The 16,616-nt window shown below is 38.4% G+C and overlaps 3 protein-coding genes across 3 annotated transcripts in view; 2 read left to right on the top strand and 1 right to left on the bottom strand.

Annotated features, from left to right (window-relative positions):
- dars1 (aspartyl-tRNA synthetase 1) overlaps positions 1–709 on the top strand; it is a 28,756-nt gene extending 28,047 nt beyond the window's left edge. Inside the window, exon 18 of the mRNA XM_056388952.1 lies at positions 122–709. Within this exon, the coding sequence (XP_056244927.1) occupies positions 122–213 (92 nt within the window). The 3' untranslated portion in view covers positions 214–709. The remainder of the gene's footprint in view (positions 1–121) is intronic.
- On the bottom strand, positions 364–5,313 carry LOC130177325 (protein lifeguard 3-like). The gene is made up of 12 exons (XM_056388954.1): positions 5,178–5,313; positions 4,420–4,710; positions 4,241–4,308; positions 4,055–4,119; positions 3,902–3,955; positions 3,706–3,756; positions 3,542–3,581; positions 3,270–3,307; positions 3,064–3,151; positions 2,610–2,705; positions 2,422–2,475; positions 364–1,333 (listed from the first exon to the last, which is right to left on the bottom strand). Exons 2-12 carry the CDS (start codon positions 4,691–4,693, stop codon positions 1,184–1,186), a joined length of 978 nt encoding a protein of 325 aa, XP_056244929.1. The 5' UTR covers positions 4,694–4,710; positions 5,178–5,313; the 3' UTR covers positions 364–1,183.
- Positions 5,314–5,835: 522 nt separating this feature from the next.
- Positions 5,836–16,475, top strand: pnkd (PNKD metallo-beta-lactamase domain containing). The gene is made up of 9 exons (XM_056388953.1): positions 5,836–6,142; positions 7,309–7,424; positions 7,736–7,848; positions 8,517–8,575; positions 8,890–8,982; positions 9,741–9,904; positions 12,130–12,216; positions 13,441–13,556; positions 14,960–16,475. The coding sequence occupies exons 1-9, from the start codon at positions 5,985–5,987 to the stop codon at positions 15,131–15,133; spliced, it is 1,080 nt and encodes a 359-aa protein (XP_056244928.1). The 5' UTR covers positions 5,836–5,984; the 3' UTR covers positions 15,134–16,475.
- Positions 16,476–16,616: the final 141 nt, after the last annotated feature.

The raw sequence follows: 16,616 nt of genomic DNA, 5'->3' as shown, positions 1-16,616 counted from the left end.
ATTATTAGTATTAAAAGTATCATCAGAATATACTGTCTGTGAATATGACTCCAGGCGTCTTGGAGGTTTTTAATGGCAAGAATAAAGATTTGTTGAGTGACTCAACTGTCATCCTTCCCAGGCCTGGAGAGAGTCTGCATGCTGTACCTTGGTCTCCACAACGTACGTCAGACCTCCATGTTCCCACGTGACCCCAAGCGCCTGACGCCTTGAACCTGCCACCATGTGGACATACCCAATCATCACTGGACTAACACACAGATGCTGGTGACAGAAAAGGAGAGGGTATAGGAGCTAGTGCCACCCTATGACTCTAACGTGCCACTATGATTAACCATTAAGATGAAAGAAAAAAACAGTTGCAACAGTAGGGTGTACTTTATTGATTGGTGTGCATCGTTGTCTAACAACAACAACGAATAATCGATAGATTAAAGAGAGAGAGGAGTTGGCCCATGACTTAAGGAAGCTTCTGGAAATCTGCACACACTTAATCCATCTTTTAATCAATGAGTCAGTGTTTGTCTAAGTCCTTTTCTATGGAGATGTTAAAACTACTTTAATACAGATCTGAGTCCCTCCCTCTACCAGCACAGACTTAGGACTAATGATTGTGGTCTCCAGCTGTATGCCTGTAACTCCAGGTGTTTTGTAAGTAATTAACAGAACCAAACTCAAACAATAAAAAAAAAACCTCTCAGACCATCAATTGTTATGTCTCCATTGTTGTTTTTGTTGTTGTACCTCTTAATAAGGATCACACTGTGTGTTACTTATTAATTCAATAATGATTAAGTTTCACCAAAGTAATTGTTCACAGACTACTACACCAGTTAAACGTGTATGTTTTGCATGAATGATCTACTAAAACACAGCTTGCTAAAACAAAAAAGGCAACATTAAATTACAACTATACAGAAATACAAAGTCTCTTCATTCACACCTGGGTAAATGAAAGACTTAAACCCACTTTACAGCTTTATAAAGTACAAGAATAAATAAAAGTGCTCAAGTGTTATTGACAAGAAAATATATACAGTATAATTAAATTGATAGTTAAGAAGTTTAACATAGTCTGTAATGGTGCGTCCTAATTTAAACACTTGTGTTCATGTAGCATTGTGTTTAATGACAAACACAATATACTATAAGTACAAACTCTGTATGTGCTCTAACCATGGCCTTATTCAGTCGCAGCTCCGCTGATTTGAAGGATGAAGAGAAAAATGTGAACAATGTCAACGTAGAGAGAGAGTGCTCCATAGATGTATTCCTCTGGGCTGATGGCCAATTCTCGGTTTCCAATAAGAAGCTGGGTGTTGTATACCAAAAACTGGGAAAACAGAGAAAGAGAGGAACAAAGGAAAGTTTAGTTTGTCAAACAAAAAGAAACATGGGTTTGCTTAAGATGTCTTTGAGTTTAGTGGGGAGCAGCAAACCATCAAATATTTAGCTGTAAAAATGTTATATGCCTTTTTATCTTGTTAATTCCAAATATATTCATGGATGAAGAAAGTTGATACTGTATTCATTTTAGCACTGTTAGTGTGTCTGTCACACACATTTGAACAAGATATGTCAACAACCTGCTAGAATACCACAGTATTGATAGCAATTTTCATGTTCCCCATCTGAATGAATCATAATCTTTTTGTAACCCTTGGCGTTTCCATAAATTCTAATATCCGGGCAGAAATTTCCCCCATTGCACAAACAAGACTAAAAGTCTACAGCTGCGCTAGCAGGTCTGTAAAATTGTACTTAGGTACCACAGTGTTTTGAGCTAACTTCAGCATGCTGACATACTCACAACAACAATGTTAATATGCTGATGTTTAGCGGGCATAATGTTTACCATGTTCACCATTAGTTTAGCACATTAGCATACTAATATTTGCTAGTGGGAACTTCATTAGTTTTGCAGGTATTTGGTCAAACATAGGATTGGACATTGAAATTTTGACCTGATTATGGTGACAGATGAAAAGTTAAGTACAATTCATCTGAGGGGAAGATGCCATAAATTTAGGTATGTATCCAATTTTATGGCAATCCATCCAAGAATAGCCAACAAATTTCACTCAAAATCAAAATTGTGAAACCTCCTGGAAGCACGAGAGAAAAGTCAGCAGAGCACTCGAGTCATGGCAATCCATCCAATAGCTGTTGACATACTTAGTACCAAAGTGGTGGACCAACCGACAGACCAACATTTGCTTTCCATGAGCTAGTGCGACTAAAAATATGAAGTTCAAGAATCATGTTCAATATCCCCAAAAAATTGACTCTTTCCATTGGTCCACCTGCATGTCCTTTTGTCCACTCTCAGACCAAAACATTCAGGGACTCTTGTTATTCAACAATGACCTTGCACAGCCAAGCTCACAAGTTGTCCTTAAATTCATGTGAGCGCAGACTCACCAGAGTGTAAACGATGGCTCCAATTGCAGCATAGAGCATATGCAGCCAAGGGACCTGTTGAGTGACATAAGAAAGGCCTTTGAATGCTAAATCAGTCCCACAGATACACCCTACTGAGCTGCTACTCCTCACACTGAGAAACACGAGAAGTGAGGATAAATTAAAGGATTTGACCAAAGAGTCCTCACATATTGGAAGGAAAGGACGATGGCTGTAACAATCCCAATGATCATGAGCAAAACGGCAGCAATGCAGAGAAGTCCCCCACAGGAGGTGAAGTCCACCTGTGATGAGAAACAAGTCATTGGCAGGATGAAAGCGAAGTTAATACGCTTCAAGCCACATGAAAAAGCAGTCGAGATAATTTGAAAGAGGAGCAGAATAAGGAAAAAGAAATAATAATAATAAAGGGGGGTGGATGTGTCATGCATCAGCCAAAAATGTAACTTATTCATCTTGAGTTGCATCAGACAGAGAAGTTGGATTCACATCTCATCCCAAAATGTTATAAATATTTAAAGGAACTCAGTGCCCCATTGTAATGCGAGACAAAGGCGTTCTTTTACACTGACAACAAAGACATCCTCTGACAAGCCATGGGCTACTGAGCTACAGAGAGACACAGTTTACATCTCCATCTACCTTGGTTTGGAAGCAGAAGATTGTGACAGCTATACAAACTACTGCTGTTATTCCCATGGCGAGAAACACTGCTTTTGTTTCATAATAGCTGTAAAAGACGGATTTCATGATTAAAACAAAAACATAAAATAATATAATACTAAATAATGATACATCACTCTGAGAATGTTCTCTATATGTATTGTGGCGTATTGCCGAAAACAAACCTTGAAATTGTTCCAGACATGTAAGACAAGGCGAGAGTCTGCAAGATAAAACATGAAAACAATGTGTCATGGAGGACAGAGTGGGTTCAAGCCTTTTTCTGGCATCTCTCTTTTTTTATGTGCCGCCTTTGTTTTGTTTTACTCTACTTTTCCAGCCTTCAACCCAAATACTATCTAACTCCTCATGTCATGTTCCTTAGTTTTGCCATGTGGATCCGCTAGACGCCAGCCTGTATTGGCTCCTGACTCATAATCTAAAAAACAATACTTACAAATACTCCCAGCAGCACAAGATTCCATGGGAAACGTCTCCTAAACAAAAAACGTGAAGCAGTATACAAATAGAATCATTACTGGCTATGAATACGTGAATAACACATAACATAGTTGTACAACTATTTTCTAACTTATATAGTCAGGCCAGGGCCACGCTTACCTCGGCCCTTTGCAGCAGATGAGAATGCAGTAGACCAAAAAATAAACCACACTATGGAGAGATAAGTGACATGATTGTTGCTGTATGTATCATCGTGTCATGAGAATAATAGCACCGAGAATATTGTTGTTTCTGGGGAGTTTCTCTCTTAGTTGTACTTGAAGTATGTTTTTGTTTATTTCATAGTGTAACTCACAAAGATGCCCAGTAGATGCCAGGGTATCTGATGACAAACAGCCTCACTGGGTCACTATGAAAGCACAGATATAAAGGATCACTCAGGAGTAGACTGCTGGTCATTCCAATAGATGAGATGGGATATTGTACTGGGGTGAATAGGGACACTTACACAAATGTAAAGACAGCAACAACTGAAAAGGTGACGACAAGCTGTGCTGCTAAAATGAGGTAAACCTGTCCATAAACACAAAACCAAGAAGTTCTGTTGAGCACACAAGGAAACATATCAGTAGATGTAGTTGAGGTTAACATGACTGTCTGTGTGTGTAGCATGGTAAATGATGAAAATCCTTACCTTTCTGATGAAGGCATGCCGAATAGACGTGCTTTCCCACTGGGTGCTCAGAAGATCCTCCATGTCTCCTGCAGAGTTGGGAATAGCGAAGTGGTAATTTGTACTTATTACTCTCGGGAGCTCATCTAAATATAATGCAGGACGTGATTAACTGAAGTCCTGTGTCATTTCCTCAGAACCTGAGTTGGATGGAGGCACTCCAGCAGACAGAGTCGGTATTGTGGTGGGCATCCCAGATGGAGAGAAGCCAGGGGCTGACCACATGCCGGCCTGCGGGTAGACGCCCTCACGGCCCCAGTAGCCAGGCGGGCCAGGGCACATGCCTGGACTGGGGCTGTAAGATGGAGGTGGTGGAAGAGAGGAGCCATGTTGTGGCTGGTGGGGGTAGTTTCCATACTTAGGATGGTGTACTGCTTCCTCATAAGGTGGAGGACTATCTATTTTAGTCGTCATGATTTTTGCCGGATCACCTGGAAGAAAGGGTAAGTGGTGATCAGCTAGATCAGACTCATACTGTACATATATATATACGGTACACAAAACCCACAACTACTCATGCCTGGTCTGTATGTCTCTGTCTCAGTTATCCAGTGAATTATGTACTTTTCATTGTCACAATAACTAAATAAAGTCTTGTTATTATATTATTGTGGAAAAACTATTACAGACTTAACACCACATTGTAACAACCCAGAGTTCTGTATTAGTATCTGCTGGAAAGAAGCTATGTCTGTGCAGTTGTAACAAATAAATAAACAATAGAAAACAATGTAGTCATATTAGAAAAGTCTAAGGAAACAAAGATGAGACTGAATGCTCATGATGATTCTGATGTGAATAAGTATTTCAACAAGGGGAAGAAAGAAAGAAAGAAAGAAAGAAAGAAAGAAAGAAAGAAAGAAAGAAAGAAAAAAAGAAAAAGAATAATTTTACTTACCTGGTGGTTTTAGCCTAAGATATGAACACTGTGCCCTTCAGTCTTTTCTCTCCTTGGTGGTTTGCAGACTTGCACCACAGGGGGATGTCATCTCGGTAATAGGATATGCTCACTGAAACTCACACTGTTACTGGTGTGTCTCCAAAAGTGGAGACTCTGGTTGCTCAAGCTCCTGTTCAGAATAATAAAAATGCTACGTAAAAAAAAAAAAAAACCCCAGACTGTTGTCTGTATCCTCTCTTACAACATTTAGATGTTAGGTAACGCTGATGTTAACTCTGAGTTGCTTTAATAAAGCTGTCAACCTGAAAACATATTTATAGGCCTATTATATTATCCTTAAGTTTACTTAAATGTTATTCAATAATAAAAAGCCTACTGAGTCTCATTTTGAGCTATATTCGCTAAATTATTTAGACGTCGATCAATTCCTAACGCCATATACGATAAATCAATTATTAATTTTGAATGGAAACTAGTTCCGTTTAAAAAAAGGTCGGCCTCCTGTAAAATTGAGTTACTTAGTCATAGATTTGGTCATAGACAAATTTTCTTGACACAGATTCACGGGTTAATGTTAGATTTCTGGAAGAAAAAACAAAAAACAACGTTAACTTTATGATAATGAAATTATTTTTCACACATTGAACATGACTTGAGCCACAGTGGGATCGGATGTGATACACAGAAGAAAAAGAAGATATGTTTTACAATTAACGCTAATTGTACGGCGATTTTAAGTCCTCGCTTCCGGGGCTTTCCGGGGTAGTGGTCACATGACACGTCATTACGTTCCGCTGAGATACTATGGCGCTTCCCGACTGGATTGTAACGCTAATTGCCGCTGCATCCTTCCTCTGTTTCTTATGTTTATGTGTTCGCTACAGACGCTCAGGACAAGTGTTTTGGAGAAAACTGTTAAGCAAGATAATGGCCCGCACGGAGAAGCCGCTGTTCAGAATCGCGTGAGTATAACACGACCATACTTAATAAAATAACATTTTGTTGTCATCGAGGTGATTACTATTAGCGTAGCTTAGCAACATCTAGCCATTCTCATCATGGAGGGCCGTCCCACCAAGCTGTATTCAAATACGTTCCGATTTAAAGTTGCGTTACCGGTCGATAAAAGTACTACCCCAACATTATGGTCTAAGGCATTTTCTAAACCGAGTGTAGCCATTGTTTTATACAGCATACATATGAGCCACAAATAGCGGTGTCCTTTAGGAGACGTGGTTTATAATAGCATGCTATCCAACTTATTGTAGTTGTTGAAACTATGCAAAACTAATTTACTGCTGTTTGGTGAAACGCATTTTTGCCGATTCGAAGAATGGCTCCACTTGATCAGATTTTTCGTGCCCTTTGAACAAATGTAAGCTGTTAGTGCTTGCACCCTCTACCTTTGCTGATACTTGAGTAGGCGTAACCCCTCCCCTTTGAACCATGGTAACCACATGGTGGGGTTAGTATGGTCAACTCCTGCTACTGTTAGGCCCATAAAGTTGAGTACTCCAGGGGTGACATACTTTACAAATGAGTGTCCGTGAGGATAAACAACAAAGGCGCTGTGGGTGAGCTGGTCTTCCGTGGCTTTATTATATAAAAAAAAAAAAACGTTAACTGCCTCAACTAACTCCAATAAAACGATCACAATAATCACAATATAAAACAACAATACAATATCAAAATGACACTATTTCAAAAATACAATAAAATTATTCACCAGATATTTACAATGTTAATTCTATATAATTTTACTATTTACAATTATAATCTTTCCCTATATGAATAATTATCTTATCCCCCTTTATATATTAAATCACAAAACAATCATATTTACAACGTATCAACAAGAAAATCTCCCTCTTCCTATTTCCTGCAGCACCGCCTGTTCGCTCTCTGGTTACTTAGCAATGGTAAACTGCACTATGCTGTAGCTGTTATAAACCGTTGACTATTAAGTTAGAAGGGGGGAGGGGGGGTCTTGAAAAATTCCAAAAACATATATAGATATACAACAACAACAACAACAACAACACACATTAATGATCGGGCAATTAAATAAATATCTTATGTGCCACACTATCAGACACAATATTCACTAGCCTTTTGAACTGTTTCCTAGGTACACACTCTACACCAGGACCAGACTTGGCTACATGTACTACAAGAGGCAAATGAAAAAAGCCAGGGAACATTACCCTGCTGGACATTCCACAGTCCACCCCATGGAGTTTAATGGTATGTTACAGCATGGATTTGACTATTTAATCTGTGTTAGTGTCTTTTCTTTTGTTGTTTGTGGGGAGATACCATCATCAAAACAGAACAGACCCTGTTGAGTGTGTCGAACATAGGACATGCTGTCATATGATGTCCAGGCTCGAGAATTGTCATTAACATTAATACAAAGGTTCTGCTATTTTACCAAGATACACTATGAGCAGTACACCTGGACACATTTTACATTATAAATGTATTTCTTTTAATACTACAACTTCTACCAATATTGTACTCCATTTGTCATTTGTCATTTCTTTGTCTGCCCACAGATATAAAAGTAATTCCCATCTCGGTACTGTCTGACAACTACAGCTATCTTGTAATAGACACAGCCTCCAGTGTTGCCGTTGTTGTAGACCCTGCAGACCCTCAAACAGTCCAGGTGAATGCCTCTGCTGTCAGTTGTGTGTTTTATGTCTGTCAATTAAAAGCTTTTTGTTGTTTGTAAGGGGCTTTGAGATTGGTACTAATATGCAGAAAACAACTGACATTTTCTTGTGCAATGGCTTGAGTTGAGACAGGTCAAATCTTTTTCAGATCTCATTACAGTGCCATTTATATTTAAAAAAAAAAAAAAAAAAAAATGGTTGCCTTGCCTCCGTTTTGTAGGTTTACCACACTGCTGAAATACTGTCAATGGTAACTGTAAATGGACTCAGGTATCAAAAATGAAACTTGTGTGTTTGTTTGATTGTAGTTATAGTGACATGAGTCTTTAACACAAACCAGTTTAATGAAGCCCACAGACTCAAATTGGCTTTGTGATAGTTATGCCTTTCTCTGACTTAGTCAGTTACTGTGAAATGACTCGGTGGATTTCTGAGCATCACTTTCAGTGCAATTAAATTTTTTGTAATCTTACAATCATCTGTCTTTTACTACAACTACAGGTATTGATTGTCAATAGCCAATGTTATATTTGAAAGTGCACGCCATAGTGTGTCAGCAGTCTGAAGTATTAAGAGCGTAATTAGCTTTTGAATAAACTGCTGATGAAGTGTTGATTTAACATGGTGATTGATGGTTTTAACAGCACTTGTAACTTTTCAGGCAGTCCTTAAGGAAGAGGGAGTGATGTTAGAAGCAATACTCTGCACACACAAGCATTGGTGAGTTTTATGGGTTTTAGTTATTTTAATGTGTGGTTTGTTTTTTTGGTTTGTATGTATAAAACATTAGGAGATGGGGCTAAATATAGCCCTAACCAAGTATGACACTTTGCAAAAACTGTATAGTGTGTGAAGGGAATATGGGTAAACATGGCGTTCTCATGCACGGAATTGCTGCTGTTCAAATTTCAACACATTTAAAATTTATACTAAAGGAAACACTAATCTGAATACATTTGAAAATGACATTTATGCGTCAGATATTGTCTCATATTTCAGAACTTTTAAGCATCTATACTTTGTTCTGTTAACAGGGATCACAGCGGGGGAAACAAAGGGTTGAAAAGGCTTCACAGCTCATGCCGAGTGTATGGAAATGCAGCTGATAACATTCCTGGCCTTACGCAGTAAGTCCTTGTTCGCACAGTATAGCACAGTTCTTCCTGTCTTGTTCTCACTGTCAACACTTGCAGCAGCTGACTTCACAGTAACTTATCATGGTATGAATAAACTGATCCATTATGCCTGGGGGGTTGTGGCCTAAGAATAGGGGTCATATGAGGCTCAATGGTGTAAACAACCAGTGGGCCAAAGTGTATTTTCCAAAATGATTATGACTTATCTCATTACATATACCACAACTAGTTGTTGCCCCATATTTTAGTTTGGCAAGTACATTTTAACAGAATTATTTAAAAGGCTTTTTTATATTTCAAGATTATATTTTCACTTACTTAATTGTTTTTGGTCCAGAATAAATCAATTAGCTATTAATTTAGCAATTTACTTCCCAGTTTCTCTCCCCTCTTACTAGGTATCTGGTTTCCCTTAATTTAATTGTGCAAGACATTACATCAAAAGCTCTATACCTTTGTGTACTCATTTCTTCTCATCTGAATACCTGAATCCACATGTACACAGTTTTGATATAAATGACAGATGACATCCGTGGACTGCATCTAGTTGATATGAAAGCTGGATGTGACTCCAATCCCCAGCCGAAGACCCAGTCTACATAGATATTGAAACCATGTCAGAATGGCGTGTGCAAGAGTGTGTTTGTTGTTCTCAGTCATTCTGTAAGAAGTTGAAAATGGCAGAAGGGTGTAGCGAAACAGTGGTGCTGTGCTGACATCAGTGCTGTGTATTTTTTCTGTGTTTCCAGCCCTCTCACGCACAAGGATTCTGTAACAGTTGGTCGTATGCACTTTAAGGCCCTCTTCACTCCTGGACACACAGTGGGCCACATGATCTACCTCCTGGATGGCCAAGCGATCGGCGCTCCCTCCAGCCTCTTCTCTGGTGACCTGGTTTTCCTCTCAGGTTGTGGTGAGTTTCCCAGAGAATGGGATTCATAGAAGTAATCGTATAAAGCTGTGTCCTGGTTCACAGTTTATGGAAAATAAAGAAGGAACACAGAAAAATACAAAGCAACATTGACCTCTGTGATGTGTTTGTTTTACCTGGAATGATTCGACACATAAAGCAGGTCCTTGTACTCACTAATGGGCCATTGAATGACTAAGGTGGTAATGAGCTGTCTGGGGCTAAGCTAAATAAGCATCATGTTCTGAATACAGACGGTGTAAGTAAATGCATTAACTTCTCCTCATGCAGTCATCCGCACAGACATGTGCATGTAGGTTTAACTGGAATATTCAATTAACTGGCATAAAATGGATAATGGTGTTTTTTTTTTTTTTAAGTATATTTTTGGGCTTTTTATGCCTTTAATGGACAGTATAGTGGAGAGTGACAGGAAACAGGGAGAGGAGGAATGACATGCAGCGAAAGGCCGTCCAATGCGGGATTCGAACCGGGGCCGACTGCAGCGAGGACTGTAGCCTCTACACATGGGGCACCTGCTTAGACCACTACGCTACACGACGCCTCGGATAATGGTGTTTAATGATGTCCACAGCAACAGACCCCTCAGGTCAACAAGAAAATTGGGTTGCTGGAAACACAAGGGTTAATGACCTATCTGTACAATTTTATTTATCTGGTTGCTTACCTCAGGCTGAAACCTCAGGACCAGCTGTTGACCAGCTCTTGTCTGGTTTGTGGAGGCAATATATTTTCAGTTCATGTCTCTGGTTTATATCCCTACTTTTGATGCTTTAGTTTTTTACTTTATTCACACACACACACACACACACACACACACACACACACACACACACACACACACACTGACCACCTGAGGCCTGTACCACAAAGCAGGATTTGATGTTATGGAGGAAACTAGACTTTACAATTAAGTGATAAATAATAATGAGCAGTAGATGTTTATATAAATCAGTTGCTGTTCCAGACATTGCATGTGTCCACTCTAGTTTTAAAACAGAGCTTCTAACAAACAGAGGAGAGTTTATCACAGTAAATGTTTATTTAAAAAAAATGTTTTTAAAATTTGAACTTTTATCTGCATCTCATGTTCATATAGCACATGTTCACTAGTTTGTTCATCAGACTGAAGAGTGAAAATACTGAGAATGAAACTTAATAATATATATATATATATATATATATATATACATATATATATATATCTTTAATCTGACTTTAATAGTAATTCAATTTAGAAATATTTCTTTTTATTGTAGTCATGTGATCATAATGTTTACATTTCACCTTGTTGAGCATCACTTTTGGACATGGTCATAAGCAAACTTACCGTCAAGTATCAGCGTTTCTTCTCATATCATATTAAGTATTTCATTCATGGTTCAGACGATGTTGCTTATAATTAACAACTCTGCCTCTTTCACATGAACGCGCTCGTAGGCGGATGAGTAAACCCAGGGTTAACTGAGCCAGTTGATAACCTGCTTCGGAGTACAGGTCATCAGGACGGTCAATGTTAGGTTCAGTCAAGCCAGATAACTAAAAGTATCCGGGGTATGTTGAACTTGCTTCATAGTACAGGCCTCTGGCCCCTCCACATGCACTCAAGTTCGAGATATCTAGTAAACAATGAATGCGCATCACTGTCATCTTTACTGGACACTGCTACTATGTGCAAGTTCATTCTTTTTAATGTCCCTGTAATATGGTTATTATTTTTACTGCCTGGTCCATTAGTGGCTATAAGGAATATAATCACATTAAAAATAATTAACATTAGATCGACAGCTCCCCAAGAAATCATAAAAAGTACAAATTTATCAAAATTAAAAATCTTAAATACAGTAATTGAAGCTTATTTTGTTCAGTATGCAAAGCAAACATCTTTTGTGCTCTTTGGTGCACTGCAGAATAGCAGTAGTATATACCAGCTTTACTAAACAGCTTATATCCTTCTCAAAATGAAATTGTTATCTGACCCTTTTTTAACTTCCCATTTGCACTCTGGGTTGCTTTTCTCAGAAACTAGACCATTTAAAACCCAAAACTTTATTTTAAGTTTTAAATTCAATCCCAAGTAGCAATGAAAAGATCCTAAAAAGATGAAGTTTGGCCTGCTAAATGCAGACACACCGTTTAAGATTTACAGATGCCCTGTTTTGAACTGGAAATCAAATGACAATAAAACCTGTTCTTTTTGTTTTCAGGGAGAATGTTTGAAGGCAGTGCAACAACAATGCTGTCATCTCTGGACACAGTCAGCTCCTTAAGTGATGATACTCTATTGTGGCCTGGTAGGAAAATGTTCTCACTTGTCAGAGACTCAGTGTAAGTGTTTGTATGATGTGTTGGTGGTTTGAATGTGCAGTGGTTTGATTTTTGTATTTTGAGAGACATTCTTATGGTTTTCCTGTGTAAAAAAGTATGAGGTGTCTCCATCAAACCTCATTGCCGCTTTCAGCTTTCGACAAACTCTAAGGTTATTTTCTAACAAGCTTTTCACTCTGAAATGCAGTTATGGCATTACGCTGATGCAGTGCACTGGGAAAGCGGCTGCCAAAACTGCTGTAGAAGAACAGAGCTGCAATTTTCCTCAAGGAATTTCCTCCAAAGAGCGTCTGTTTATTCCCTACAGCAGGAATGTGTCAGGCAGCGCTGGCCTGATATTTGGTTGTTGTTCAAACTGGTGAATATTGTTACTTTTGCATCCAAGCGCGTCCCATTTCTTAAAAAGGTTTCCTAAATTAACATTGCATGCCAATCAGCGAGTCTTTTAAGGGGAGTTCGCAAGGAAGAGAATCACAAGGGCAGTTTAAACAGTGCAGACGTCACCTGGTTATTACTGGCAGTTAAAAAGTAGTAGTTCATGTTACTGACGAGGTGCTGTAAATTTGTTGGGCCTGAAAGTAACGTACAACCACAAGAAGTGGAAGGGACCAGTGATGGACAGGATCCAGCCATGGTGAGGGCATTGAGTTGCCAAGTGCTTTGGAGTGTATTAACGCAAAGCTCATGCTTACGCGATTTTAATTAAGTCACTTTATTTATCTTCCCCAAAGACATTTTAAACTACCTGATTTTAAACTACATCCTGAGACATAGACAGAATAATTACAGTTTGTATATTTCAGATATTATTTATTTAGCCTTTAAAATGTCATGAAATTGTAAAATGTAAAATGCACAAGGTGACATCTCCTAAATTGTTACAGCTTATTATTGGAAATTCCTCAGGATTCACTAGAACTCCTAAAATATGTTGATTGTAAGAAGTGTTTGCTTGAGCCAGTTTGTGAGGTACGCATGTACGTCATGTGTGTGCACATGATCAAGATGGTACCACCTCCACCTCATTTTGAGCGAAGAAAAACCCTGATACTGTTGCACCAATGCACTTATTTACAGTCACATTCTTGAAAGGGATTACACAGGGACTTCTATGGAGTGGAAGCTTTTCAATGTGGATATGCGCAAGGGCATTATTTAGTTTTTTTCATTTCTGTGTGGTTATCCCTCAGGTCATGAGTATGCAGAAGACAACCTGCTGTTTGCTGCTGAGGTTGAGCCACGCAATGCTGCCAGGGAAAACAAATATCAGTGGGTGCTGCAGCAGCGAGGCCAGAAGATGTGCACGGTGAGAATGATGTATTGCCATTGTTATGCTTCTCAAGCACATCGTCCCAGAAAGGATTCATGTTGTTTAGCACCTGGGAAGGAGGGCTTATCACCTGTGTACAGTGTTCATGTTGTCAGTGCCCAGAGAGCTTGCTCTTTTCTCACTTCCTCCTCTTTCAGGCTCTCACATTTGAGTCTCTTCTATGATAGCGTCTGCAGCAGAGCAAAGGTATACTGTTGAGTGAAGCACCTATCCAGAATTTAGATGGGGTTTTTATCTACCATCAATACAGCATGGCAGTTTCACAAGTTTGCACCTCACTGAATTTTGCCAACTTCCAAACCCAAAACTTATTAAATGATTGACTATCTTGTTTCCTCTGCATCATGTGGATGATTGCAACATGAAATGTGGCAAGTTTTACTCTTTAGAAATAGTTTTGACAAATGTTGATCTTTTTGGTTTTTTATGGTAAAGGAAAAAAACCATGCATACAAACAATACCTGTCTTTTTGTACTACCATACTAGGTATGATTTTAAAATCCTAAAATATGGGCTTTAAATGCATAAACAAACATATATATATAATCCATAGACAAACACAGATCATGCCAGATATTACTAGCTGATGTTATATGAATGTCACTGTATAATGAAAGAAAATCTGTCTTGTCAGACAGACATTTTGACTTGTCATTGTAGGAAAACACAGGTGTTACTTATAACATTAACAACGACTTTGTCCTAGTGTCCCAGTACGCCATGACAGCGAGCCAGCATGAACAACACCAGGAAACTGAAGCAGCTAAATGGAATTTAGCCATTAACAATGTTATCATTTATACCTGTGCTTTTACTACTGTGATGTGTGTCTGCTAAGCCACACGTCACAGTCACTAAGGCCTGATTATTACTATAAAATTTGATGAATTCAAATGACTAATATGGTTTATATGGCTTGCTTTAGTAGCTCAGTCTTGGGTAGGTCTTTTAAAGTTCTACTTTTGCTGGGTATTCATTACCTACATATTTGAATTTGCAATGTGGTAGGGAAGGAGGGTTTGCTCAGAGAGCTTTACATTAAACAATGTAACAGCAGAAAAGCTCATTAACACATGAACTCATTGTTTTAGTCACCTTTAACTTCTGTGATCCAGGTATCATCTGGATTAGCAGATTATGCCCTGCTAATTGCATGACATGGAAAGGTAAGAGGTGATATATTGTTGATCAGGAAATGTGTTGCAGCAGTTGAACTGGGACAGAGATGAAGAAAGGCAATGCTGTGCTGGGTTAAGTTGGCAGGAATCCCTTGTTACCCATAATTCTGTTATGCAAATTAATGAATGGCATATGACTCATTGTGGCTACTAAAGAGATTCTAAAAAGGGCTGCATTTTGACATGCACTTAATTTTCAGAGTCCCTCCACTATTGGAGAAGAGAAGCAGTACAACCCTTTCCTGCGCAGCCACTCTGCTGAGCTCCATCTGGCTCTAGGCCTCCAGCAGTTTCAGGATGAAGACTGGACTCAATTCAGGGCTCGCGTGCTGGAGGAGCTGCGGAAACGCAAAGACCTCTACAACAGGAGATAGTACTAGCGACAAGTCTGATAAACAGCAGGGAACAGAGCAGTGAGCTCACCTGTAAAGGACAGTGGTACGAAAGCGGCAATCTGCTACTGAGCTCTGAGGTACTGTATAAAAGCCTGACCGGTTTTGTACATTTAAAGGGGCATTAAATCATTTTTGACCTTTATCAACCTGTGTTAATGACCACTAGGAACAAAGTCACAATTTCATTATTACATAATCCAAGTACTAATAATCGTATTACCTCTCCACATGCTGTATGTTGTGGTAATTTTGTGTTTATAGACAGAGTAGTGCTCATTTATTGCCTCTTTAACACAGAGTCATAACAACAATGTAGATTTGCATGAGTACCTTCCTGGTATAATCAGATTTCTCATTCTGGTGTGTGAAACACAGGGTGAGAACAGGTCTGCACATTTAACATTTACATGCTGCTGAAGAGTAATTATTTTCTCCATGGAATATGTGACATGGACTTGAGTATTTTGATTGACTGATTTTGAATTGTTACTACAACTGTTATAACAATAATGGTACCCTTAATTTAACTAATCGCACAAATGCTGTTTGCTGAATCCAAGAGTGTGTTTTCACTTTAAAAAAGATGTTACTAGCATTAGTTCTTTACGGTGCACGATGTTTGGCTACTAACTCAGTTTTTTCCTGTAGGAATTTTACTTTAAAATAAAAACGGTAAGGATTTATCTGCTTGTGGGCCAAAGATGAAACACATTTTGTAGTAGAGACATTTTTTGTGCCTCTCAGAAAATGGTTTTTGCTCAAGTAATTGTTTGGCATTTAGAACTGTATTTTTTACTACATGTCACTACATGAACAGCAGCATGTGTGAAAGATTTAACAGACACTGCATTGTAATATATGAAATATGACTAAATCGCTATTAAAAAGATTAGTTTTTTAGCTAATTTTAAATTAATTACTCATGTCTGCCAATTAAACTGAATCAAGCTATCTGTAGACATACACTGCTTTGCAATAAGTTTTAATTGATGTTTAAAATGTGTAATATTTAGGTTGTTGATGGAATTGGACAACTTTTCATTTTGTTTCTAATATGAGAGTACAATTTGACATTGACTGACACTCAATTGAAGGAATGTTTTTATAATGAATCTGAAAGTCAAAATGATAAATATTTTTTAATATATTGAAGCGTTTATTATACTGTGACAATACTGAGGAGGAAAATCATTTTCATTGTAACAATGTGTTTTTTTGTTGTTTTTTGTATGTGTTTTTATGAAGGAAGTGTAATGCAGCCTCTGTTTAGGTCGAGATGGGCCAGAATGCAAAGAAATAAACCTTGAAACTTTTGAGGAGATATGAAAGTGCTTCAGATTCCTCCATCACTCCTGCAAAGGAGCTTGTACCAAAGCACCTTGTCCCCTGGTGATTGTTGACTAAAATGTTATTCTGTTTGTTTGATGCAGATTTGCACCTTATTTGCATATGTTTGAGTTAC

Source organism: Seriola aureovittata, chromosome 11, assembly GCF_021018895.1.
Source record: "Seriola aureovittata isolate HTS-2021-v1 ecotype China chromosome 11, ASM2101889v1, whole genome shotgun sequence".
Taxonomy (NCBI): Eukaryota; Metazoa; Chordata; class Actinopteri; order Carangiformes; family Carangidae; genus Seriola; species Seriola aureovittata.
The sequence above is the reverse complement of the archived record's forward strand: the minus strand, read 5'-3'. Positions and strand labels throughout refer to the sequence as shown.

Bases quoted from the DNA above. Each gene is read 5' to 3' on its own strand.
- LOC130177325 (XM_056388954.1), bottom strand. From the start codon at position 4,693: ATGACGACTAAAATAGATAGTCCTCCACCTTATGAGGAAGCAGTACAC. The intron at 3,757-3,901 runs GTGAGTTACACT...ATCTCTCCATAG, and splicing joins GGCATCTACTGGGCATCTTT to TGTGGTTTATTTTTTGGTCT. The intron at 3,308-3,541 runs GTAAGTATTGTT...TTTATCTTGCAG, and splicing joins TTGTGCTGCTGGGAGTATTT to ACTCTCGCCTTGTCTTACAT.
- pnkd (XM_056388953.1), top strand. From the start codon at position 5,985: ATGGCGCTTCCCGACTGGATTGTAACGCTAATTGCCGCTGCATCCTTC. The intron at 6,143-7,308 runs GTGAGTATAACA...ACTGTTTCCTAG, and splicing joins AAGCCGCTGTTCAGAATCGC to GTACACACTCTACACCAGGA. The intron at 13,557-14,959 runs GTGAGAATGATG...CTTAATTTTCAG, and splicing joins GAGGCCAGAAGATGTGCACG to AGTCCCTCCACTATTGGAGA.